Source organism: Psittacula echo (genome assembly GCF_963264785.1).
Source record: "Psittacula echo genome assembly, chromosome: 3".
Taxonomy (NCBI): Eukaryota; Metazoa; Chordata; class Aves; order Psittaciformes; family Psittacidae; genus Psittacula; species Psittacula echo.
In genome coordinates this window covers 108,330,144-108,357,840 of record NC_137736.1, presented here as the reverse complement: position 1 = coordinate 108,357,840, position 27,697 = coordinate 108,330,144, and the positions used below count along the sequence as shown (strand labels likewise).

The following is a 27,697-nucleotide window of genomic DNA, read 5'->3' as shown; positions in this document are numbered from 1 at the left end:
TCAGGCAAAAAGAGTGCAGGCTGTTATTATGAATGGTGAGCTGACTTGTGAAGTCTTATGCGTAAACTTAAGACTCTTTCTTCAGTGTCCAGCTCCAATATCTACATCTTGCCCATTGCTAGAGTGTAGAACTGTGGCCCAGACATAACTGTGCAGTGTAATTGATACCTGATAGATGGGGCCATAAAGCAAGAGACAAGTAGCTGCCGTGCTCTTTGCATATAGAATGGCAAACTCTGATACTCTTGCTGATATCATAAAAAGAATGATAAAGGTAGAATTTAGAGTGTTATTTAGGAGTGAAATTTAATTTTCAGGGTTGCTTTTGTAGACAAGTATGTTGCATAGATCCAAGGGGGGATTTGCAATGTTATTTTTGAAAATTTTGTAACATGAAACATTGCTAAGTCTGGTGTGTATGTGTATTTAAACAATGGGGGAAAAGAAGTTTTCAGTTTGTGGCTTTGTATTTCTTACTATATTCAGCTCTGAAAAAAAAGCACAAGTTAAGTATTGTGGTTTGTGTGTGGTTTGAAGAGATTTACTGAAATTGAGTGACACATTTTCCCTGTCTCTCCACCCCCTGTAGCTAGTGTTTGGTGTGTTAACTGAAACATTCAGTTTCATGCTTTAGTGAGGGTTGCTTTCTATCTTGGGCAGTGTTAGTTAAGGTTTAGCCATACAAATAGTAATGTTGAAGTAGAGATTTGAAGATGACTAACAATATGGCTGTGATTTTGTTTGGAAGTTTTGGGTTTTTTTCCCAGACTGGCCTTAAATTTGTGGACTGAAAGCTTCCGAGGACTTTAATTTATAAAGGCATTTTATGAGTGGTCCTAAAGCAGTATTATACGCATTGATACAGCATACTTGTCTAGGTGGCAAATAGAAAACAAGAGCATGAAAACTAATGCACTCAGTAATTATACTTTCAATGTAATAAACGCTAAACCAAAATAAGAAGGTTATAGTTTGCAACAGTACACTATTCAAGTTATGGTTATACTGTAACTATTTTTGTTTACAATCTGATAGTTCAGATTCATAAGACTAGTTTTTCTGAAAAACATGAATGTTTAATACACGTCAGTGTGTAAACAATTACTTCCCTGTGACACAAATAGGCTTTCAAATACAATTTTTTGCTACTACACTAGAACTGAAAGAACTAAATGGTTTTTGCTCAAACCTAAATGTGAGTTGAAGCATAATTTCCTTCATAAATATAGATAAAATTTTCTGTGAATCATAGCAAAGGATGTGATGCTGTGGCTGTTACTAAAATGCAATTGAAAGTAATCTGGCTGAACTACAGCTTGAAGCAACAAAGTATGGAAGTCAAAGGTCAGAACACAAAGGGAAAAGGGATTTAATTATATACTTGAAGTAATTTGCAGCACAGGAGGAGTTTTGTTTGCTTGGGGTTTTTTACATGTGAGAAAGCAATGATGTAATTATGGTGTAGTTTAGTAACAGTTTCTTAATAACAATGTGTCTGTTTTCTGATCAAACATTTAGTGCTCATGGATTAAACTTGATACATTGTTGGATGTGGGAGCATGACTGTATGTCTAAGTATATAGTAAAATACAAAATGTTAGCGGTGGGGTTTTTGGTTCGAGTTCCCCCTCAAAGTGTTTTAAGCAATTGACTGACAGGTTTCTCTTATGTTAGTAACAAAACCCCTCAACTTACGTTGTTGACTATAAAAGGCAAGCTATTGAGTCATGCAGCCGTGGACTGTGTGAAAGGCTGGTGTAAACATACATTCCTATTTCCTTTCCTCAATTCTCAGTTCAGGTAGAACTTATACTGCTGAATAAGCTGAAGCTGACAGGTCCAATGTCAAGGACTCTTTCTTTGCTCTTTTTTATGAAAAACTACTTCATCTTAGTTACAATTTAAGTTTGTAGATTTCTTTCTTGTTATTAGTGACTTAGAAAAATAGGAACTGTGTTCCTCTCAAAAGCCAAGTAGAGTTAGTAGGCTAAACACTATGAAAGGAAAACTGGAGTTCTCAAGACAAAAATTAAGATAAATATTGTGGTACAGATGAGTACTATGATTAAATACCTTGCCACTGAATTGATCAGCAACCAGCTTGTGCATGTATTTTCTTCCTTTTGCCTTTATTTAAACTGAATACTTGGTGTTACAGAAATCGAATCTAATACATTGTTACCTAATTGTGGTATCTGTGGGTTTTATTTAAACTTCAGTGGGATTTTTATTGTGGATTTATAAAACTCAGTTAAGTAAGTAGTCATTAGTTGTCCCTACACTTAAGGGAAGACACAGTGACATCTGAAGTTCAGACTTAAGAATTTAACACAGGCTGCACAGGTGCCTTAATGCATGGTTAAAGCCTAATCAAATTAGGTCCTGTGTGACAGTCCAGTCAGTTCCCATGTTGCCAGATACACTCAGATGTAATATGTGACTCGCATCAACAGAATGAATAAATGTGCAGAACAAAACACCACCTGTACAGAGTGGGTATCTTGTGTATATATTTATTTTTACAACTATTAACATGAGTTCCTTATATAACCTTTGTTGCTGTACTGTGTTAGCCTTCCATAGAACCTTTCTAAGTTAGGGAAATGCTGTTGCCTTTTCTCAATTTATATATGGGACACTAGCACAGAAATCAACTTGCCTATGGTAATGCTGAAAGTTTTTGGTGAAACAGAGTAGATGGAGGCCACAGAGTGGAATGAGAGAATGGAGTCTTTCTCTTCACAAGGTGCCACATGAACAAGATAAGGGGCAATAGGTGGGAGTTCTACCAGGAAAGAGATTTGATCTCTATATAAGAAAGAAATTATTTGCAAAGAGAACAATCATTTCCTGGAACAACGTTCCCAGGAACATAGCAGAGTCTCCATAACTGGAAGTTTTCAGAATGCAATTGAACAGGGTGCTAGACCATCTCATCTCAGCTCCCTGTCCCATGAAAGGTTGGACCAGATGTCTTTTCAAGGTTTCTTCTGACCTGGGCTGTTCTATGATTCCATAAGGAGAATTTCATTTGAGTTGCAAATTAGTGCTCAATCTATTAGATTGACCTTCCTGTCTGCATAGATTAGCAACTTCAGACACCCTTTATAGCATAAAACAAAAAAACCCCAACAAACAAACAAACAAAAACAAACAAAACCCCCGTAACAACCCAGCCTTATTTCATGTAACTAGTTCCAAATCTAGACTATCGTTTTCAGCCTTTGCTGTCATGGTTTAGTGGGGCTGTCTTTTCCAAGAAGGTTTTTAATGTATTTTTTCCTTAAAATAAGAAAAAACAGTAAACCCTCTCACTTTTCCTTTCTGATTCCCTATCAATTGCAGTAACAGCAGCACTTTCAATGTTGCAGTAGCTTAAAATTGAAATCCATCAATTACTTGTTGATTATATTTTTTATAAAGTACTCTTAACGTATTGCCATTATATGAGGGCCAGCTTTGTTATTGTATCACCAGTTTAGCATTGATGAGTAAGGGAGTGAAAGCTGCTTCCCCTGTTTGTTTGCTTCTATTTATTTTTTGTTTTGATTTGGGTTGTTTTGTTTTGTTTTGTTTTTAATGAACTCTATAGCCTTTTTTTCACATAAATATGTGTCCTTGGCAATGTTTACAAAGCCGTTGAACTACTGAAATAGTTTGATTTTGAGTGTATGGGGATTTTGCTTGGGGGTTGGCTTTTTTTTTTGGTGTTTTGTTTTTGTGTGTTTTGTTTTTAAAAGCAGTGCTTTCTCTGGGTTGAAAGATTGTATCATTTCAGAAGTAAGTTTTGCTTCATGTGGCTCAGCATTATTTCATTTCTGAATCATTTATTAGAAAGCAGAGCTTCATGAAGTTAAGCAGTTTAATACCTTCCATTCTTTAAATTACTAGAAGTCAATAGTGCCTGAATAGTCAGTGTGTAGAAAGTGTGGCTTGATAATAAGAGCCTTTTTTGTCTTATCTCACCAGTAATGCGTTTCTGTGTAAATATACCTTCTGTATGATTCAAATTCATACAAATCACAAGTAACACTTGCTTTTTTAAAAAATAAAATAAAAACATCCATAATTGTCTTTAGCTTCTATGTATTTTATTTTTTTATATATATGAAAAACTCAGCCTCATCAAGCTTACATTGCAACTCAGAACTTTAACTGCAATTGTAGATTGTTTTGTCAACAGACCACATCTGAGGCTGTAGTTCAGTAACACAGAAATAATAGTTTTGGCACCAGTAAGTTCTTTCCACAGTGCCTTACCTGCTGACACAGTAGGTTTTTAGGCTGTAGTGTGGAACAGATTACCGAACTGGTCATTTTTAACCTGCATCCATCTCATAAACAGACTTTCAGCTCAGCCTCATAATCAGTTCTATCAGTGTACATGAGGAAAATGTATGATGAGGGGAAAATAAAAAAGTAGAGATGAAAGGGAGAGAAATGCCTTAAAAAAGCATTGCCACCAAATACAAGATACAATACTGTCATCAAGAGACTGCTGCTGTACAGAGAGCCTCTGGGAAAGAGGAGCTTGGTGGTTGCTAAGGCAGGCTATGTTTTATTGGTTGCTTCCTTGCACTAGGTATATGATAAAGGAAATGGAGACCTACATGCTAGCTTGGAAAAGGAATGGTGAATTAAACAGGAAGGTACTGTTTAAAGCTACTCCTGAATGTAACAGTCCTCATATAGAACACCAAAGGTGGTGTGCCATGTCTGACATGTCCTAGTGAAGTTATGAGAGCAGCTGGTAACATGTTTAGCAGTCACTCTGTAACTTTCCAAAGCAAAAGAGCTGCTTGAGAGGAAACCTACCATATCTTCAGTTCAGGAGAGGCTAATGTGTTTCTGGATGAGTTTTCTGGAAGCTGGAGCAGCTGTGTGTAAGCTTGTCAAATTACTGAGAATGAAACTTCTAATACTAACTTTGCACTTAGCCACAGAAGCTAAATCTGACATGTTTACAGCACACTGTTGAAGCCTGTCCTGCTCAGACAGTTCTGCTGATAGATACAACTGATTATTACTAGATGAGGCTGATCCACACCCTAAGATACTTTTGGAAGTTAAAACTGTGTGCTGTTTAATATGGCCATAGACTCAAAGGTATTACTAAAAGCTTTGTTTCCCAGCACCAGTGTAGTGCTGCAACCTGTTATATGACCTGACATCAGTTAAAAGTGTCTTAATAGCTGGAAGACTTTGTTGAGAATACCCAAATATTCTTGTAATCATCATGGCCTAAATGGAAATTCTCTGTGTTGTACTGTCTAGGGACTTACGTAGGTTGTGGTTAATCAGTGGAACTAGAAACAAATTCTAAAATGTACTTGCAGATTATGATCTTAATGATGCCTGAAAGCATTTTTTAATGAAATTTGAGGCTATTTTAATTGAAAGAATGTTTAAAATCTAATTTACTGTTCATTTACTTTCTGTGTTGCGTTCAACTTCTAGGGAAAAACTGTACCACTTAACTCCATTACTCTTTGTAGTCAGCTAAACTTTTGGTTGTTCTGTCTGAATCAGGTTTTGGGTAGTATACACTAAAAGAAAATGTTAACACTGCCAAGGCAGTACTTCAAGAGGTGTCTGTATTATTGTATGCTTTTAGTATTTTTAGCTTGAAACTAAGTTATGAGTTTAGTTAACTAGGTCACTCCACATTCCTAGCTGGCCTTGGCCAGTCGTCTCACTTGATACCTTAGTGAAGCCCACTTCTGCAAAAGATTGTTCTGGGAATACATGCGTTAAAGATAAAGAGATATCACAATACTGTGATAGTGAAAGCAGTATAAATGTAAGGAAAATAGAAGTGCATTTAAATTCTGAGGATTTTTTTTATTAGTTTTAATGCAGTTTTCTAAATAAGTGTTGGGGTTTTCATGGATTGTACTGTTTCATCATTTGAGAGAGTTATTTCACTGATGTTAGCTGGTACCATTGATGGTAGCATTGAAAAGGGGAAGTGGAAAGGCAAGAGTGGGCTAAGTGTTCTTCACAGTATACTTCACAATAGAAGGAATAAATATAGCATATATTAACTTTTTTTTTTCTTTTTTCCTGGCACAAAAATAAAAAATGGGTTATTGAAATCTATCTAATTAAGGTTACAAGTTTCATTTCTCTTCTCTGCAGTCCTGAGGTGAACTGCCATAGGAGACAAGACGTCTTTTAGAAATATGAGTGGGAGGATAGAAGTGGTGAGGGGAGTTGGGAACTATTCAGATCTCATCAGCTATATAACTTGACAGCTTCATAAACAGAGCACTAAGAAAGGTGGTGCACATCAGTTTTGCACATGTGCTGATAAAAGATGAACAGTCAATTTTTTTGTATCTTTGCTGGACTGCTAAATTATAAAGGCCAAGATTTCAAAGGATTTGGATCCATCGTCTTAATCATATCCTTCAGTTTGGGAATGTGGTTAATTATGAGTACACATCTGTTTGAAGTTCTGCCTGGTTTACAAGCTTAAATATTTATTTGCACCTGCCAGGCAGTTAACTACCTCAAATATTATGTGAACATAAAAAACACATACATAAAGTTGTAGTTGTTGTGGATTATATCTGCAGAATTCCTGGCAAGGATTTAGAAGCTGTATTTGAAAAGACTGGAGACTGTAAATTCTTTGGGCAGAAGACTTCTTTATGTTGCATCCACCATTTTTAAGGCTTTAAAGCAAACTATTCCACTTTACAGAGGACCACTAATATTTGTCCATCCATCGAGCTATAGCAAAGAAGATCTGATACAGCTAGAAACAACTTACTCAAGCTTTGGTATTTGGGGCCAGCAAGTTGGAGACATTTAATTCTAACTTTTTTTCCTGGTGTTTGCTTGGTCTTGATCAGAAACTTCAAAGGTAGTCTGGAAATGAAAACTTATAATTAAGTTAATTTAAGCTTTATATTTGAAAGTTTACTAGGACTTGGGAAGGACTGATTTCAAATGATTTATCAAGAGATCCAAATATACATGATTTGTCTGAGTTATATAATATATCCTATAACACTACTATTCAGATTATCTAAATAGAAAGAGTAAAGAGTAGGTATTTAGAAAGAATGTGTTAAGGAATAATGAGATTCAATGAAAAAGTCTAAATAGTCTTATGAAGAGCAAAATCTCCTAGTAGAAGTTAGTCTGATTCCAATCCCCAGTGGTAATCATGTAGCTTTGTATACAGTCTTACAATTGCATAAATGAAATTGAGTGTAAAACTAAACACAGTGAGATACTTTTAGGTCACATAAAATCGAACTGCTAGAACCCCCATTGTTTGGGGGGGTTACAGAAATCTGATATGATTCTAACTGGTAGGTTTGAAATAAAATGCCAGAAAATGTTCTATGTTGGAGGTAAATTAGAAAAAAAAATAAAAGAAAATATTTTATACCTTTTGCCTACCAGCTTTATTAGGGTCCATATCTAGCAGGAGGACTGTGCTGTACAGTGTATGAAACTGTACAGTTTCATATGTATGCTTTTTTTGGGTGTTCCTAACTCCAATGATTTGTCTGTCTGCCTCTTTTTTTAATTTCTAGGTCTAGAGACATGGAAGAAAACTATTTTTATTGTCTGTTTGTAGCTGCTTTCTTAGAATTGTTCATTTTCTGAGCACTTGAGTGCTTGTTGTTCTTCAGAGGACAGTAAAGATATTCTTAACAGAAAAGAAAAATTTCTTAGAATGTCCAGTAAAATGCATCTGAAGGTGTTTATTGTTACTCTACCATTGCAAATTAGAAGCACTATAAAATACATATTGGCCATTGCAGAGCTTGTCCCATAGATGCTTTCTCAGTGCAAAACCTTGGAGAACCCTGATTTCATTTCTAATAGTTCAAAACTTTTTTGCTGCAAGAGTTTTTTAGTGGATAGCGAATGACTTTGGTGGTTGACTTGGGAAAAAGTTGCTTATATACATCAATCATGGACATGTGGAGGAAACTGGTAGAAACTTTCTCTTAAGTTGCCCAATTGAAGATTTCCTGCAGTTTTCCCACTGGGAAGATGCCCTGTTCTTCCACTGAGACCACATACTGGAGAAGAAGGTCCCCACAGTACCTTTCCCACCTAATCCCTTCTTAAAAAATCCTTTCCAGCAATTTGTTGTGCTCCTCTTGCTGTTTTGCAATGGGTCCCTAATGCATTAAAACTAACTCCAAAGTACTGAAAAAACAAAAAAAAAAAAAGGGAAATTGAGATGAGAAAAGTGAATAGCAACTCTTAGTAACTTGGTAACTCTAAGAAATAGTGACATAAAAATCAAATAGATTGAAAATTCTTGATTATCAGGTTCTGGAATTCAATCTCCACACTGTTACATATTGTTGGGTGAAGTTTTTCTCTTTGCAGCCTGTCAGTTGTATTAGGTGTCCTTTTGCAAATGAATGGAAATAATTTCTTTAAACAGCTAAATTTGGGATTAATAACCAACTGTAATTATATTCCTTGTATAGTAAAATATTATGCCTCCCTGTGATTCCCAGAACTATTAAACTTGCTTCCAACAGTTTGAGAACTGTTAGAACTGGAGTGGACTGAGTTTCTGAAATTCTTAGTGGCTAAGCAACGTTTCATGCCTCGCTTATGGTCATTAACCAGCTCTGTTTTATTTGGTAACAGAAATGCTAAGCCTTTGAAGATCAGTGCACTCTCTTCAGCAATTAACTTTGTTCACCTTAGCTATGAACCTTAATATCAAAGTGCTCCTTTGCTGTTTTTGTAACTGAGTAAGTGCCTTTATACTTCACTTGTCCCAGTTTCTGCACTTTCACATGACTGACCTAATTAAAAAACAGACAGCTCAATAATTCTACCATAAGCTAGTTATAATGAAACTGTGGGAGTCCTTGAAGCCCTTTATCATTCAAATACACAGTGGTTTCATGAATAAAGTGGATGACTAAGTATTACTTATAGAAGTAAGGGAGATTATTAGCAGTGGAAGACACATTTGAACTTGCTGAAAGGATGGCTTTTGTCTCTAGAAAGACCTACTCTCAGTAATAATTACACTAGGTCTTCATTTTATTCCAGCATTCTCTTGTTGTTCACGCTTTCAGTGACTGAATAGCTTGCTACTGCTTGTTAATCCCTACAGGAATGCGGCTTTGGATATGGGGAGGATGCACAGTGCATGACATGCAGGCCAAACAGATTCAAGGAAGACTGGGGCTTTCAGAAGTGCAAGCCTTGTCTGGATTGTGCATTAGTTAACCGGTTTCAGAAGTCCAACTGTTCTGCCACCAGCAATGCACTATGTGGAGACTGTTTACCAGGGTAAGTCTGTTTCTGAAGATGAGACTCGAATAAATTCAAAACTAATTTGCATTAACATTTACTTGTTCATGTTTTCAAGATAAATGTCTGTATCTTTCATGTATTTATGAAGGTCCTAGGTTCTAATCTTGGCCTTGCCAACAATTTACTGTACGATCTAAGCACATAATTTCAGAATTGCAGTTTTAATTATCTCATCTTTAAAAATGGTTTGATAATTACCTACTTGATCTATAAGAGTACTGTCTATACAGTGCATGAGCAAAATACTTGAAAATATTGAGTGTTGCTGGTGACATACTTCATTGTTATAAAGAACTGTTTGGAAACATGCAGTTATCTTCTTGAAGACTGTTCACATTATTTGCTTGCCTTTTTTACCCCTCCTTAGGAAAATGCCTAATAATTCTCATGCCTATATATTTTTTTAGGTCAAAAGCAGTGGCTGTGGTTTATGCTGCTGAATTTCCTTCAGCATGTTGGTAAATTCGTAGAGCATGATCCTGCCTCAGAATCATAAATGCACCTGAAAGAATTCAGATCAGCTCCACTGCTATAAATACCTGCCATGAATTTGTTAAAAGCGTTTCGGATAGTTTTGAACTATGGATTGGTTTAATTTGTAGGAGTAGGTAATGAGAACTGATTTGGAACTGTGACAGCCTTTGTATCTCAGGATATATATTTCAGAGATGCTTTGAAGTTCATACATTTGTTTCCTATATAAATCTCAGCTATTTGATTGTGTTTATTTTTAGATACTTTTTTTTTAATACCAGCTATCAAATGCCTGAGCACTGTTGACACTCCTATGGTTATTCCCCTCAAGCCAGAAGTAAGGTCTTTTCATTTAAAAACACTTAGTAAAGCTTTGGTGACATGTTGCTCTAAGTTATGGTATAAGAAGGTGCAACCCCAGGTGTTAGACATTATTCACAACCACTTTTGATACTACCTGAAGCCACACGGTGGATTGATTTATGCTGTTATTGCATATTAATAGGTATGTGTTGTAGGGTTTATTTGGCTGTCAGCAGGGAGATTTTTCTTGCGGTGTAAATAATATAGGCTAAATTTTGGAAAGACAAGAAAGGAATGAAAAAAAAAAAAGCTAGAATAAAACATGCATTTAGGAGGCACCTGAGAATTTTTCTCACTATTCTGGTCTAGAACGTATTCTAGATATGTGTGTTGAGTATGTGTTAAAATGAGAGCCAGTTCCACAACCTGCTTTTACTGGCAGCAAAGTTGGAAACATGAGGAGGGAGGGAGTCATGGCTAGGAGTCATGTTACCTGGTCTGGATGTTCTGGGGAACAGAACTGGAGAACATACCACTACTCACACCTGTCCATCAGTTTAAATGCTGCCTAAGCATCACTGTAGTCAATAAGCTCTTCAAGCATAAACTCAAACATAAAGTTCTTGCAGGGTCTTTACAATAAAATGTCTCCTTGGGTATGACAGCCTTTTTTTCCTTTTTGGTTATGTTTTTGTGTTAATTTCTTTAGAAATGAGTAGCTGGCTAGTTTGTTTGCTTTACAGTTTCATTTTATTGTTCACCTGTTACTGCTTGTAGCCTCCCATTGCTACCTGAACCATCTGACTGATACTTCTGTTCACAATATCAATTTTTTCTTACCTTGAAATGCTGCTATCTAGGATTTTTGAAGTCTGCATTTCAGTGAGAACATAGAAACAAAGTGGAGAATTGGATAATGTAGATTGGGACCCATGTGGTCACTTTGTTAATTTGCATTCATAGTCCATGCACATTGTGATTTTGGTTGGTGGTGAAGATCTTCCTAGAGGAGCAGGAAGGGTCGAAGAGGGATTACTGGTTTATTGAAACATAGTTCTGAAAAGCCATATTTACTGTTCTACAAAACAAACAGAATAATCTTATTTTCTGAAGATTTTGTCACACAGCATATTAAACTTTATTGGGGAGGTGATGCCTTTCTGTGCAAGTACATAAGTGAAGCAATTTATGAATTTTTCTCTAACTCAGAGAAGGAAAGAAGTATCTTGGAGATTTTAGCTGGAAAGCACTGGCATCTGATCCATAATATACTGTTAGTGGTGATGATTACCTTACAAAATCTTGTTTCTCTTAGGAGCGTTATATAGATTAATCAGTTCACTTTTATTTTTTAAAGTGTAAATAAGCCTGCATTATACTTGTCTTGTCTGTTGTGAAGTATGCAGAAAATGGAATATTGATTTCAGTCTGAAGTCTCCAGAACTGTTTATTTCTTATGTGAATCTAATTTAATAGATTTACAATTTTTCCTCAATTGTCTTTAGATCTACTGCTGTATTATTAATATCTACTGTAGTTTTGTTTACTTTTATTTTCTTCTATTTCCTGATCTTTTGCTCTGGGACACACATTGACAAAAGTTTGCAGTTACGGACGATCTTGTTAAAACACCTGATTAATTTTGTGAAGAAAAATAACTGGTTTTGATTAGCTTTTTTTCTCATTCATTTATCTTCTAGATTTTATAGGAAGACTAAGCTTGGAGGCTTTCAAGATATGGAGTGTGTTCCTTGTGGTGATCCTCCTCCTCCCTATGAGCCTCACTGTAAGTGCTGTTTTCCTGCTGTTGGAATGGGACTTTTATGCTTTCGAATGTTTTCTGGTTTAACTCAAAAGCTTGGCAAAAAATGACAGCCATAGCTACGAAGAATTCTTTTAGAGGCTTATTATTTTGTAAGGAAATAATTTTGTTAACACATTTCAGCAAGTGCAGCACTATCATGGCAAAGTTCCATCATATAACCACTCACTTGAGGATAGACATTCCTGTCATACCATATGTTTAGGGAGTCTTGACTCCACTTCTGATGTTGTCATATTAATTTTAGTTTCTGGTTTGTTTTAATGCCAAAAGAGAGGCAGTCTTCCTAAACCCTGTGCCTATTATCAGATAGGCCTCAGTGAGTAAGAATTCTTTCCTGAAACCCAAAACAGGTGATCTGTTGATACCTTTAGAAATAACTTTAGTACCAAGGTTACAGCGAGAGAGAACAGTGTAGATAAATATCTTTATAGTGCTATATACATTAAGAAGGAAATCAGTAATCAGTGTCTCTGATTTTGGCCAATGAGAGGATTAGAATCTCTTCATTCTGCAGCATAAGCCTTTTACTACTCCTTCCAAGACTGTTGACCATCTACATCCCATCAAGATTTTAATCAATAAAAGGAGTGAATTATTCTTGTTGCATATATTGCTCTCTAGTTTAGAATATAAAAAATAAAACTGATACAACATTCTCTTGTGGAAAACCTTGGGTTTACTTGTTTGTTTCTGTAACTGGGAAGTTATGTTTTGGGAGGGGTTTTTTCCCCTATTCCAAAAAGAAACAATTCTTTTATAGAAAGAATGAATTGTCAAGTTCCTGAAATACTTCATGCTACTTTTTTAAAGATACAGTTTCTTATAAACAAATTTTCTTTTTTGAACTATGCTGAAGTAAAGTATGACCAAGTATACGCTATTGAGATTTAGAATCATACTTCTAAATCAGTCTATATATTGTATTAAGAATTTTTCAGCATTTCATATATTGCTTAGATAGTAATTTTTCAAACTTCCTTTTTTTTCTTCCATTCTAGTTTTAGTGTCTTTTGGTGAATAAACTTATAAACACGGATTTTCAGACAGTGTCTTTAATCGTCAAAAGTTTTTATAAATGTGGCTTCCTGTCCATTTCTCTTATGGTTGGAAAAGATTTCATTATATATATCTGAATCTGAATAATTTAATTTTTATTAAAGATTGCAGCATAGATTACTGTAAAAAGAATAACTTAAAATGCTTGCAGCCGTAACATCTGCCCATGTATAACATAAACCTAGAAAGTCAATTAAAAATTTTTCAACTATTTTTGTACTGAGGAAACATACTTTCTCTAAACATTTTCAAGATATTATGTTCTTCATAGCAGATACTGTGGCATCTGATGCCAAGAATGAACAGCTGATTTTGACATACTTGAGCAAATCACTTCAAATTCAATAAGTTGCAGAAGGTATTTCTAGACAGAATTTGAACCCAGACAAACAATTTAATACACACTTTTTTTTAGTCTCTGTAATTGATCAAATTGTTATCCCCTTCATTTGTTTTTACTCTCTTTTTATTTACAATAAAGTTAGTGAGATGGGAAGTGTAAGAGTGTTATTCTGATCTCATAAATTCATTTTATGCAGTTTTTCCTTTTGTTTGTTTCCTTCTAAGAAAACATGGTATTCAAACATTAATTTGTCTTTCTGGCACAACTGAAGACAGGGAGGAAGAAATTACCTCCCTTAGTTTTTTGCTTTGTTTGTTTCCATCTTTTCAAAAATTGCCAATTTGGGGGGTTTTGGGGGGTTTTGTTTGTTTGTTTGTTTTAAAGATGGAGAAAAAATTGTTTATAAATCTTCTGAAATATCTCAGAATTGCTTAGTTCATAATAATTTGGCTTTTGTAATTGAGCCTAAGCTTGAATCCTAACTTGAACCCTTCAGAAGCTGCCACTAATTTTAAGTGGGCAACAGACAACCCCATGGAGAAGACTATTTTGTGTGGCACCAACTGTTACAATCTTAAATAATGGAAATACTCCCATGAGGTGCAATTACCATATGTCCCTGTAGTTTTTAGAAGGCTTGTGTTTGGAATTTATGTATTGGTTCTGTTTGAGGTTTCAAATCAAACCAGAGGAAATACTGCAGTTTTAAGATGAAGTCAAAACATGATTCTATAAGGAATTATAAATGATGTGTGAAAGCAAGCTTTTTGCACCTTATGCTGAAAATGTTTGCTGTTTATTTCAGTGATCAATATATTTTGATTGTTAAAATGTTTAAGACTTGAAGTTAAATGGAGACAGATCGTTAGGTGCATGGGGCAAATTCTCAGTGATCAGACGACTGTTTTAATTCTCTGCCTTTCTTATCCTTCTTTCTTTTCACTGTGAAACAGAAAGTCAAATATTAGTGCAGCTCTTACATTATAGATGAAAAGGAAAAGTTTAAATGTACTGTTTCAATGAATTAATTGTCCTGTGAGGTGTGTGGCAATCTTTTGTTTGCTTAAGAGCATTACTATAAAGGCACAAAGGCTCACAGCCCCCTACCTGGACTCAAGGTTCATGTAAAAGCTGAGACATGGATCAAGTTCTTTCAGCACTAGTAGCAGTTGATTATTACCCAGTTAGCTATAAATCTAAATACTTGCTTTTATCTTCTTCTTTTCTGTAGACATTTTAAAACAGATCTGGTTTAAATATTTACTCATGAAAAAATGAGTTTGTGAATTGCTAGAGGCAAAGTTGAAAGGATTCTATAATGAACAAGTAAAGAGAGTATTAGAGGCAAGGAGAATTGCTATCACCTTTGTGTAAACTTTAAAGGGGACACAATGACTTATGTGTGTTTTTAGGATGTCAGAAAATTAAATACACAATGATATAGTTATCTTTTAATTTGCTTAGTTCAAGTAAATAAACTGTCAATACTAATCCTATATATAGCATCAGCGTCTAAATATCAGATCAGAAATGAAAGCATAGTTTTAAAGTTACTATTTATGTTCGCTTTGTAAACTGAAGATATTTTTTCTCACCTGAAGACTTTTTTTTATTTTTTTTTTTCCCTAAACTGAATTATAGAAAAGGAGACCTTTGAATTAGGAACTAGAGTGAAAACTCTATCAATCAAAGGTGTGATTTCTGAATAGACTGTCCTAAACTGGTATCTGTTCAGCAAAGGAACAGTGACGTAGGTACAGTTCAATGATTCTGTTTTCTCAGCACAAATTTAGGCTTGTAAAGCTCACCCACTTGTCTGCTCAGGCCACTGTTGAGCTGCCCTAATGGTTATGTTTAAATTGCTAATGAAACTCCTCAGTAAAATAGATTGTGAATCTATACATGATGTAAAAAGAATTAAAATAACTTTTCCTTCTAAGGTCATTTTTAGACCTAATGAGTTTGTTAACCCCAAAAGACTTGTGATGGCACAAGTGAAGAATAGATGTGGGAAAGGCTAGGGTAAGAAGCAGAAGATGCTCCAAAGATATCATTGCTTTCTTTGAGCAAGCATTATCCTTTCAGCTAGTCTGTCTTAGCAAATAATCAGAAATTAGAAACCATAGTCCTTATCTTCTTTTGGTCATGAGAAGATGGCAGTTTAAAATTAAAGCAATAGAATTATTTTGTCAGCTTGGCTATGTCATCTATTCCCTCAGGTTTTTCCTGTTGTATTTTTCAACTCAAAATACAAGAACAGTATCAGAATCATCAGAATCCTTTAGCCTCTGAACAGGCTTTTACTAAGCAGAACTTGTGACATTGAACTTTTTCAAGCTGCATTAAAAAAATAGTTCCTATCCGTCTAGCATTACTGGTCCAGTCTGGACCAATCTACAGTCCATGGTGTTCCCCTGTTATGTGCAAATTCAGTCTAGAATTTGGCTGTACAAACAGTTAAATTGTAGAAGTCAAGGAAGAGAGGAAAGGAATGCCCATGTGCCAGGAGCATTTTACAGCCAAATTACCTCCAAAAGAACAACTTTGCCTTTTTTTTTTTTTTTTTTTACTTTTTTACCTTTTTTTTTCATTATCTGCACTCTAAAATAATAATATTTTGGACAGTACATCCAGACAAACTCATTCTTCCTTCTCCAGCTTGTCTTCATGACATAAAGAAAGAAGCATGGGAAGCTGAGTGAAGACAGGATAGGGGCAGGATACCATTCTGCGTGGAGCTTGGGAAACAAGCCTTTACATGTTCCAGGAAATAAACAGATTTTTTGCTTCACTGAAGCAGAAATGTTTGTGGAATAAGTCACAGCAGTGGAAATATCTATGGTTTCATTTTAACATCATATGTCTTTGAAATAAACTTGCACTTGAGTCTAAAATTGCTACTTTTTTTGCCATGAACCGTGTTTTGAGATACTGATTTCAGTGGTAGTGGTTTCAAATATCTGAAACTAGAAAATAAAGAACTTTTACAGAGATGAGAAGTAAGAGTAAAGACTTCAGCTTGTTGAGAGAAAATACGTGTAACAGATCATAGTGGAAACATTACATTTTCATGAGAGGTATCCGTATCTTACCTGCTTTAAGGAATTTCTTTCTACAGAACTTTGACTACCTCCAATGAGATTGTTGCAAAGCTCCCCAGACAGTTTTCTTCTGTAGATTACTTTTTATTATTATTATTACTAGTTTGCTTCTGTATGTTTAGAGAATTGTTTTTCTGAGTATCAAATGTAATTGTTCTAAACTGCAGTTGAGTGTCTCAGGCTTTAAATCTACAAGGTATGTCATTTCCCTAATGTTATGCTATTTAAGGGATGAAATCTGGTGATATTTCCTTCTTCCTGGTGTTAAAAGTAGCTAGTAGAGGAACAGTGAGATTTGGTATAAATGTACCTATTTACATTTACAAGATTAGGATGTGTGATTTTTTGTAAACTTTCATGTGAGTGTAATGGGTATTTGGGGTATGCAAGGACTGTACTTCAGAACAAAAGATAAAAATCTACAAATTACAGTCTACAGAAGAACATTGTAGGGTAACAAAATACATGATTGAAAGTAAAGGGGGTCTGGGGCTTGTTGGCTACATATGTATTCTGTAAAATACTTTTGCTAGTAGTAAAAGAAAAAGTCTCCCACTGTCTCAGCTTTGCTGGAGTTTTATACATTATTTCATTAAACATAAATATAGCCTTTTAAACTTGAGAGTAATTTTTGGATGACATTCAATTCCATATTAGTTCCTCTGTTTATATAGTGGAATTTTTATTTACTTGTATCACTTTCTTTCTTCTGTTTACAGAATTTTGTGATTTGAAAGCTGTCTGACTCCAGTTACTGTTTTTCCAGCTATTGAGTGTTTCTGTAATTTTTATTCGGTTGCTTTATACAGTAAACTTTGTATTACTAAAGCAAACCGGTGTTTGAAAGTAGGCTGCATATGTAGCAACTGGCCACTGAAAGTATATAGCATGTGAAAACATTTTTAATTATTTGGTTCTCTTCCAACATGTATGTCCATCTTCTTTCAGTATTTTGCCTGATTTGGGCATAACATCTCTCATAATCCTCTTTGCCATGCTGGACACTGATAGAAAGCATCTGGAATACTGTATAAACCTTTCATTTCACAGTCATGAGGAGTGACAACTAATTTAAGTACAGCTAATAGCATTGATAGCTTATAAATATCAGTACTGCTTTATTATAGAGACATTAGTTTTCCATTATCTTATAACTGAAATGTAGTAAGTTAGTCTGATATTTTCCATATGTGACCTGATAGTAAAGTAACTTATCTTCAGGAAGTCTGAAACAAATTTGACTAGGTGTTTCAGAGAGATGAGAATTGCTATTCATGTCGTATAAAGTTTATTACAATTTTACTTCTTTCACTCATCGTAGATCATAGAGTTAACCTAGAAAACCTAAATGTTTTCACTTTCTTGTTCTTTGTAATTTTGATGCTTCTGACCCACTGGGGAAAGTAAACACTTTCTGACCCACTGGGGAAAGTGGGTCAGAAAGTGGGAATGTATAACTTAGAGTCAAACAGTTCCGTTTCTTCCTATTCTGAATTTTCATCACATGCTGGGCTCCCCTCCTAAAACAAAAAGTTGCAAAGGGAGCAGATTTTCTTTCTTTTCATAACAGAGATGTTGCCACTAAAATTAGTTATGATAGTTCTGAAACATTACTTAATGGAGAGGAAATTTAAATTCATTGCATAGTTCAATTATATTCCATAACCTTCTGCTTGCCTAGCTCAGAGAGTTTTTTTTACATATGCATTCCCAGCTTACTTTCACTGGCTCCTGTTGTTTATGCCTCATTTCTGTGCCTGTATCTGTAGAAGTACTTCATTATGTAGCTTGTTATCACTAAATATATATTGCTGCTGCTCTTTCTCCTATAAAAAAAAAAAAAGGCACAGAATCCACTAAAATATGATGGAGGGGGGGGGGGGGGAGGGGAGAGATTTTCAATAGAAGAAAATTAGAAAGTTTAGCTTAAAATTGTTGAAATGATATTGCAAGGAGGTCCTAATTACAAACCCAACTGAATTTCTGTGTAGGCAGAAAGATACTTTACTAAGGATATGGTAAGCCGAAGGAACCAAGGTTTGGAAGCCAAAGCACTTGGGACTTCCAGTCATTCTAAACTGTCAGACTTCTGTCAACTTTCTTGTGCTATCTTTAAATATTTTTTTCCATGCAGTTTTGTTTTTGGAGAGGAAAATGTTTTATCAGAAAAATTTCCAATAATGTGTAATACAGCTTAGTGCTGCAAAACTATAGGTGTGAAAGCAGTTCTAATGAATTGATTCATTTACTATTGACTTCTGTAGAACAGAAGTACTCAGTGTGGCATGTCTGCTGTATTATGAAAGATTTCTCATTTGAGTCCATAGTAAAAAGATAGCAACCTGAACAACTTCAGCAATTGTAATGACTGATATTTCCTGATCTTCATTGAAGCTTTTATAGTGACAGTGAATAGGGTCACTTATTTTGTGCCTGCTACCTCAAATCTAACAGATTTCTTTACACAGTGAAATTTCATTTCACAAAGTGAGTTTCTAGTAATTCAGTTCAAGCTACGAGCTGAAAGAACTTGGCTAGTAATGAATGATTTAGAAGTATGCTTAGTATAGGTAGTGTTAGCCTTGTCAAGTATTTAGAAGTACTTAGGCCTTAAATATCCAAATAGGCCCAGAATCCTGGCTCCAGTACTGCATCACCAATTGTCTTGCTTGACAACTACCTAACTGTAAACACTTAAAAGCCCAAGGAACCTACAACCATTCAGACTGTGGTGTCCTGGGCTATTCCACTGATTGTGGGCCCAGGTGGCTTGGACACATTGCAGTTTTAGATTAGGCCAAAATGATTTTCCCCTGACTGCCCCTGGAAGCAAATGCATATGCATGGACTGGGCAGGATGCTCTCAATAGGTTCCTAATTGGAGATTACAGTCCTCATTATCACAGTCAATACAAGAGGTAATGGAATTGGAATTTAAGGAGTCACCTATGAAGTTCTTTGGACACTGAAGTGCACAAATTTTTCTTGATAACTTCTTTTTCCTTGTCATGTTGACTAACAGCTAACAGCGTGTTGGCTTCTTGTCTTTACTCTTTGATTCTTACATCACAAGTATGTTCCCATCACAGGTAGGTTTCCAGCGCTGTATATGCAGCCCACATGGTACAAAGCTTAGCACTGCAGGGTCTGTACCTAGTTGTAATCGTAGTTTCATGCCTTATCAGGTTAAGAAGTCTGAATATAGCTTAATTGTTCTAGGTATCTCAAGATAATTACATTGTTCACAATTCTCCCATTCTGACTGCAACCATGGTGATGTTTAAATAATAAATTCCAATTTTAATACTTGGAGCTTTTGAAAAAGAGGGAAAAAGCATATCTGCTGTCTATGTTGTTTCAATACGCTGATGAAAATATAACAATAGACTATTCTCTAATTTAGTAGAATTTTTTTTTCAAATAATTAAGAGTTTAAGGTCTCTTCCAACCCAAACCATTCTATGAATTTGAGTTGTATTTTTGAAGTAAAGCTTAAGCAATTAGCAAATTTCCGTTTGAATTGTTATGTGATTAATCAACCAAACTTTCCTCCTTACTTCCTGCTTTGTGTTTGTGTGAAGTACAGGTGACTGGGTCAGACTTTCTATTTCAGTTATTTTGCTCCTTAATCTCAAGTAATGGGCAGACCTCTGTTTTGCTTCTCACAGCCTTCACATTATTAGATGCATTGAAGCTGACCAGCAAATCCTAGAGGAGGTCTGCTGATAGCATCCAATTGAAATTTAAAAAGATAAATATGGCTCTGTGAAGGCTCTGCAAAGTTTAGCAAAAATCAGTGCATACCAAAAAAGGAAGAAAAACATAAATAGACAAAAAGTTTACCTCTGTGTTTTGTTTTGTTTGGTTTTTTTTCTTTCTACCATCTCCCCATCCTCCTCCAATAAAAAGTATGATCAACAGGAAGGAAAGCAACCACAGTTTTCCAGAAACTGGTTTATAAGCAAGAGGATGAAACTTGGTAGCTGTAAATTCAAATACAGCATAAGGAATACATTCTAAAATAATATTTCCTGAACTGAAAAAGCTTAATGCACTCCTTCATGCACCACAATGAGTAATCCTCTAAATCAGGGAATGAACCTGCACGAATGAATCATTAAAAAAGCTTTTCTGCTGTATTAACTGGTGTGGGAGTTTTATCTTTTCATTCAGAAGAAATATTGTCTTTTTTAGTTTCCTTGATTGTAATTGTGTTTGTACTTCTTAAATGAAAAGATTTTCTGAGTAGCTGTGAAAACACAAAATGTCCCTGAGATACTAATAAATATTTCTGTGGCATATGCAAGATCCAATGTATGGTTCATTAACACAGACTTTGTAGTAACAGTGCAAAGCCGAACAAAATTTGGATTTAATACATATTTCTTGGTAATATTTCTTTCTGGAAGCTCTACAGAAGGATGTGTTTTGAATCCCCTCTTTCTATGTGTCATTTTTCAAGGAAATTGTTAAATCTTTCCCTTTATTACATATGGTAATTATAGTATGCAGTTTTTCTTTTGGCAAAATGTGGTTTCTTAGGTTGATTTTACACGTTGTCATAATTAAGGCTGTGTGAGATGGATTGTGAAACTTTCTTCTGAATCAAAATATAAATGGAAAGTTCCATAGTGAAGAGTTCTTTGCATGTGAAATCTGATTGAGGTGATGCCTAATGGAAGAAGGAAGCCCAAACTGATACACTGATAGCAAAAGACATCCATATTGTAACCTCACTTTGTCCTGGCAAAAGTAAAGGTTAGGGGTTTTATGTGGGTCTGAAAATAATACTCTTTCCTTTATTTACATTTTATGCAAAATGCTGGTGGTGCTAAGTGATAAATAAGGAGGTAGAATACCCATTTTATCTTAACATGCCAATTAAGGCATTTGTACTTTTTAAGGATTCATAGTTTATGGTCTCTCTGATGTATTCTGACTCATGAAGATTACTACTTCAGTTGCTAGCTGACGAATGAAGGTGCCAACACAGCAAAAATACCAAACCAGAATAATCCTCTCTAGTTCTTTCCTGCTGTTACTTTGTGCAAGCTTGTGATGTAACACAGATGGGATGTTGCCATAAGGTTTCCTTTTCCAGAATTGGTGGGTTTGTGTCCCACCTTTCTGTTGGCTGACCCTCACAGACATTCCTGAGATTGTAAGAAGCTATCAATAGGAAGTGCTTTCTTGCTGAAAGTCAAACATTTCCTGTAATTCCACATCACTATCACTTAAGTGATAGATTTATCTGCATTGAGCTGAATTGGGCTTGTTGATAGAATACATATCAGAGGGTTTGGTGGTTATAATTGAGCATGTGGCTTATTTCTTTAACGCCTGCATCATACTAGTCTCTGGATCTGTGGAAGAATTTTCCTTCATGACATTTTAGCATTCTCTGGGGGAGAAACTCCTTTTTCCTTCCTGGCAGCTGAAGGTCAGGTTTCTGAGAACAGAGAATTTGACTTCAATTGTTTTTAACTAAGTATTGCATATTTGAAGCTTGCTAAATGTTGCCAGTGGCCCATAGGTATGACAGTTGTCATTTGTGTCTGCTAAAAATAATTTCAGAATTGTAAATGCAGGTGTTATTGCAAGCCTCTTAAGATACATGACAAGATTAGAATTGTTTTGTCTTCAGTTTGCTTTCCTAAGAGAGCACAGTATATGCAATGCTGATGTCACTTATTATCCCTTTTAAAAAAATCCTTTTGATCCTGATGACTAATTTCAATCTATGCTGACAGGGTAACAGAGACCTCAGACAAGGAGTTTGCTGATATTGCAAAAACAAGTGATCTAGTAGTGAACAAGGAACTACATTAGTCTACTTCCTGAAAAGGTTGTAGCATAAGTGTCTACACACGTGTCAACAGCAGAAAATCTACAGAAAAGAAAATAATGTAAAACAAATGGTAATATCTGGACCTCTTGAAAGTCCTTGTTTATTTTTTTTTTTGGGGGGGGAAGGAAAATTTGAATACAAGAAGCTTTCAATTTTAAATAAAAATCATCTAATATAACATCTAGAAAATTAGTATTAGCTACTTAGTCACTACTTAGACAGCTGTTAGCAATGGAAATATTAAATTATTTTTCAGAGTGAGCAGATGTAATTTAAATGGCTTCCATCACACAAAGTAAGAATGGTGGTGTTTTTTTTCAAGACTTTGATTATAATATCTGAAATATTAATATATAAAATACGTATGATCATAATCCAGTAAAGATTTTAGTAGGTGGCTTGAGGTTGAGGTGATATTTGACCAAGCTGAATTGCACTGAAAGTCTTTGGCCTTTCTAGTTTCAGCATGAGAATCACATTAATTATTTGTAATCTGTCTTTATCCACAAAAGTATGTACTAATGTATTTTGGAAAGAAAACAGTATTCCAATGTAAATCTTTTTGAAAATAGATGATTTGTTGCTTGCTACCATGTGATGGAAAATACACAGCTTGAGATTAAAATGGAAATTCAATTTGTGGTTTTAGAAAAAGAAAAAGTCATTTATTTCATGAATTCACATCACAAGTTCATGCAACTGTTAATAGGAGTTTACATAAGTGGTGCCCATCTGGCATTTAGAAGGTAGGTTATATTGAATCAGTACACAGTAACATATAGGGCAGATTGTTCTAACTCACTTCTGGCAACCCTATTTGCTAATCCCAATGAAAGCTTCGGTTTGAAATACAAAACTACTTTTGAACTTGCATATCCTTCTCCACAGATGTCTGGAGCCTTAGTGATGTGTTTCTTTTATGATTCCTCTTAAATCAGGGAATGAATTGTTGCAAGAGTGAAATTAGGGGTTCATTGCCTGACAATGTAATAAATCCTTAAATATCCGTTTTTAGAGCACGTTTTATATAACAAAAGAAACCTGAGTGTGACCGAAGTACTTACTTTTGCATGGTTTTGTGTAGTAAACATTCACTGTAGAGATCTCATGTCTATTAGCTTAAAAAATTCCTTAGTGTATAGAATGATGAAGTTTGCAATTGCAGTGTTCACTTTTGGTTTATTCATCTAAAATGTGAGCAGGCAGTTTGGAAGCACATTTTAGTTTTGTTTGTTCATGCTGTTAAGTACAGTTAGAAAATGAAATTCTCATCTTAAATGCAGCATATGGGAATTTCAATATGGTTTTTCAAACCAGTTTACAATACTTTTGTTTCTAGTAGTAACTTGTACAACCTTTCATCTTATGAGTCAATCCTATAATTAGTATCCTTCTTTGCCAGAGGCGTAATGCATGTTTGTTTTAGGTACAGAATGTCTGCAAGAAATTTAACTTAATCATTACTTTTTAATGTAAGAGCTGGTTAGCTCAATTACACTAGATTAAAGTGAACTCAAAATTCCTGAGTTACAGAGAAGGGGCTAATCATTGACCTGTACTGAATAAGTACTACTTCCTATGGTTTTTTTCTTATGTGTACTTACTAATGTGGCTAGTCCTTTAGCCCAGTCTTGCAGTGGCTATAAGCAATTATCTGTTTGTTGTATGGAGTGGGTTTGTAAGGTTCTTATTTTACTCAGCCATTAGGTTGATCAAAATTATTCCAATATTGCATACTTTGCAGTAAAGCTGCAAAACATCTTTTTTCTTCATTTAATTTTTACTTTACTCTGTTTAGGAGTAATCTGAAAAAAATAATACGTACAGCTTTTGAGTATTTTTTCTTAGATTTAGACATTTTCTAATTACAAAAGCATTACACTATTTAAATATATGAACATATAGACTGAAAATACTACTTAAATTTATCTCTCATAATCACCCAGCTAATTCTGGGAATGGTTGCATTAGCACCGCATCAACAGCACTGAGTTTTGGTGCCTTTGGTTTAAATACATGCTGGCTGCTATGGCTTTTGGGTATAGAGAGTACAAGTTGTGACTGCCATATGAGTATAAAATACTGCTAAACAAATCCAAAACACTTCAGTTGTGTTTCTGTTAAATTTCTTGTTTTAAAGAAATATAGTAGAACACAGGGAGTCCATCTAGGGTTGAAAATTTCCATATTGCCAAATCTATATTAAGAAAATCATTGTCAAGCAAAAGAAAACTGAAATATCTCTCCAGAAAACTGGAATTACCTGGAGGATCAGAATGTATCAGAAATGTGATAAGATGCAATAGAACTTAGAAACAGGAGTTGTGCACTAAGGGCCTTAGCAGTAAAGATTCATTATAAACTAACACCTCATGAGCTGGAAACAACCTAATAGAAAAATGACATAATGTTCCTACTGATCACTTGTATCCTTACAGTTGTTGTCTTTTACTTTGTTCACCTTTAATTGTTTAGGTGTCAGGCTTCAGCATTCTAACTCTGACTGGTTCACTAGTGCTAAAGCAGTGCGCTGCTGACCTCCTCTTCAAGAAAGATCAGAGAGGAATCTCACGTGTTATTTTGGGCAGTGACATGCGCCTTTGAGACTGGGACTGCTTCTTGAAAAGATTATCCTTTGTAGCAGCTTTCTTAAATAAAGGGTTGTATCCACCAGTTTTAATAAAGTTTCATTTATGTGCAGTGGTATAATTGTATGTGCGTACTACTGAACATAATTCACAGTTACTGTATCTGCATGTAGAAATCTAGGATGGAATTAATGCACCCTAATTTAGGCATATAAAAGTTAATGCTTAACACTGAAGTTGTCAGCCCAAACACCCACTGATAATCAGTGGAGGGAATTAGGAACCTCAAGAATTTAGGCAAGCCAGATAAGGTAAGCTTCAAATGACTAACACTAAGCAGTCTTTCAAGCTTTTTTGGTTTAATCACTTCTCTGGAGCTTTCTATTTCTAGTTCTGTTTTAGAAAGAGAGCCTAAGGTGAGTAGCTCCGACTTCGTCATTAGACCTTCAGACTTCTGAAGTTAGTTTCATCTACATACCGGTATCAGGTTAGATGAAAACTGTAAATTCAACATTGAATGCCTGTCTGTCTTCCTAAAGCCTGATCTTCCTCTGTCTTTTTTTTTTTTCTTTTTATTTATTTATTAACTTTAAGGAGGAAAATCAGAGTGTAGATTTTATTTTTTTTTACACTCCTATTAAATAAATAAAACCAAATAAATTAAAAAAACCTTTTCTGATTATTTGATGAAATATTTCTTACAGGTGGAAGCCCCCATTCTAAGAAAACTTGCCATAGTTCAAATGTGCCAGAACTGAGGTCTGAAGCCATAATTAGATTCTTTCACATGTAGTCACTCTGATGTACGTTTTATTTACATTGTTGCATATGTTATTTCCCACTGGGCCTTTTTTCATTTACAGGTTGGGATAGGCAAAACCTATAATTCTATGTCTAGCATTATTTGCTAAATGCTATTTTATATTCCCTGCAGAATGTGAGTTACTACTTACCACTGAGTTTTTCAGTGGTTCTGCCACTCTGAAGCAGCTGTTACAAATTTTGCAGTTTTTAGTGACTTTTATCTTTACAGCAGAAGTGATGTAAAATTTATTGTGTCTGTTACACACTTAATGAACTGAAACAGAGAAAGTCCAAATTGTCAAAAGTGTCTAAACCCCTATGTCCTTATTTGATAAACCCAGACTAGGATTCCTCCTTCTTGATTGTGGCTCTCTATAATGGCTACATCTATAAGCTGGTGACTTTAGGGCTCATTCTGTATTTAGTGGAGTGGAATGATCAAGGGAGGTGTTTACAACAAATCGGATTAATTGCACCCTAAAAGATCCTTTCTCCTCTCAACTGTGGTAGAGAAAGTTCAGGTGACTCCCTTAGAAGCAGATGTTTGCTTTCGTCAGATGAATCTCACCAATAGAGCTTGACTTCTCAATGATAACCTTTCAAAGTGACTAATGATAATATGATGATATGAATATGATATATGATATGAATAATATGAGAAAATGACTAATAGTCATTTTCTATGACTAATTCCTGGTGACAAGAGGGGAGACTTTATGTTTCAGATTAAGTAATATAACAAATCAAAGATCTTGTATGCAGCAGCCTTTTGTTCTGTATGACTTGACTTTATCCCCAGAGCTTTAAGTGGGGAATTAAAACCTGGGTTTTATAAGCTATCATTATTTCTGACTTCAAAGCTACAGCTTTTTCATCTGTACTACAGTTTGCATGTGCATGCTCACTATTGCACAGTAGGTAATTTTCTTTGCAATAAATCATGACATTTACTTCAATGTTTGCAGTATTAATGTAAGCTGGTGGTAAATGTCCAGCTTCTAAAGGTGTTAAGGCTATATGTTAGAAAACTATGAAAATTTGTATTTAATCCCATGATTTCAGATTACTTACCCCAAAAAAAGCATTTTTAAAAGATGCTGAGGTTGCGAAGTTGAACATTAAAAAGTTAGAAAATACTAGCAGGGTTGGTTATGCAACTCTTAACTTCCACCTCAATTTGGAATGGTAATTCAGCCCAGTTGTGTGTAGATATTATGAAATAGTATTAATTACATAAACACACTGTGTTTTCTACAGTATAGACATATTTTCCCTGTAATATGTGGAAAGGCTAACAATTACGTTTAAACAACAACAACAACAAAAAAAACCCAAAAAACAAAGGCAATAAACCCCACCAACCCCTGCCAACCACTGCCCTTCCTCCACCCCCCCCCCCCAAAAAAAAAACCAAACCCAAAATCAGAAACAAAAAAACACCCAAACCCCACAAAAAACCCAGCCACCACTGCACATTCAGAAGTAGTTGCCTGGAGAATTTAATCTAAATTAGTGATATTTTAACGTAATCGTAAGCAGGAAAACAGTGGTGGGCAAGCCTGAGTATGATTTGTTTGATTTTGTTGCATTCTGCATTTCATGTGACTGTTGGCTATGCAAAGAGGGGTCCTTAATACTTTTGCTGAAGCTTTGCCAATGGACAAATTTAACTGGAGAGAAGAAATAAGATTTACCAAGTTCACCTGATAGCCTAGTGGCTGAAACAGTCTCCATGGAGGTGGCAGAGGAGCCAGTTGAACCTCTGTCTCATGCTTTTTGGCAAGGCCTCTTACGCAAAAGGCAGAAATTCCATCGTTACTTCCTTTTTCAAGAGTTGCATCTGGAAGGTGTTACAAGCCATGCTCATGATTTCTCCGCTCTCAATTTTAAAACAGGATCATAGTTTTTTGTTCTCAGGAGATTTTTAGGAGAAGATGGAAGCTCCTCTCTGCCACTCTGAGTAATTTATGGGAAGAACAAGTTTAGTATCATTTTCCAGGTTTCTGCATCTCTGCAGAGTGAGCATGGTGAGGCACAGTGTGA

At 35.2% G+C, this 27,697-nt stretch overlaps 1 protein-coding gene across 1 annotated transcript in view; it reads left to right on the top strand.

Annotated features, from left to right (window-relative positions):
- Positions 1-27,697, top strand: part of TNFRSF19 (TNF receptor superfamily member 19) — a gene marked incomplete at its 3' end in the record, with an annotated part of 44,687 nt that overhangs the window by 3,910 nt on the left and 13,080 nt on the right. Inside the window, exons 3-4 of the mRNA XM_080613640.1 lie at positions 9,110-9,288; positions 11,790-11,875. Coding sequence (XP_080469766.1) covers positions 9,110-9,288; positions 11,790-11,875 — 265 coding nt within the window. The remainder of the gene's footprint in view (positions 1-9,109; positions 9,289-11,789; positions 11,876-27,697) is intronic.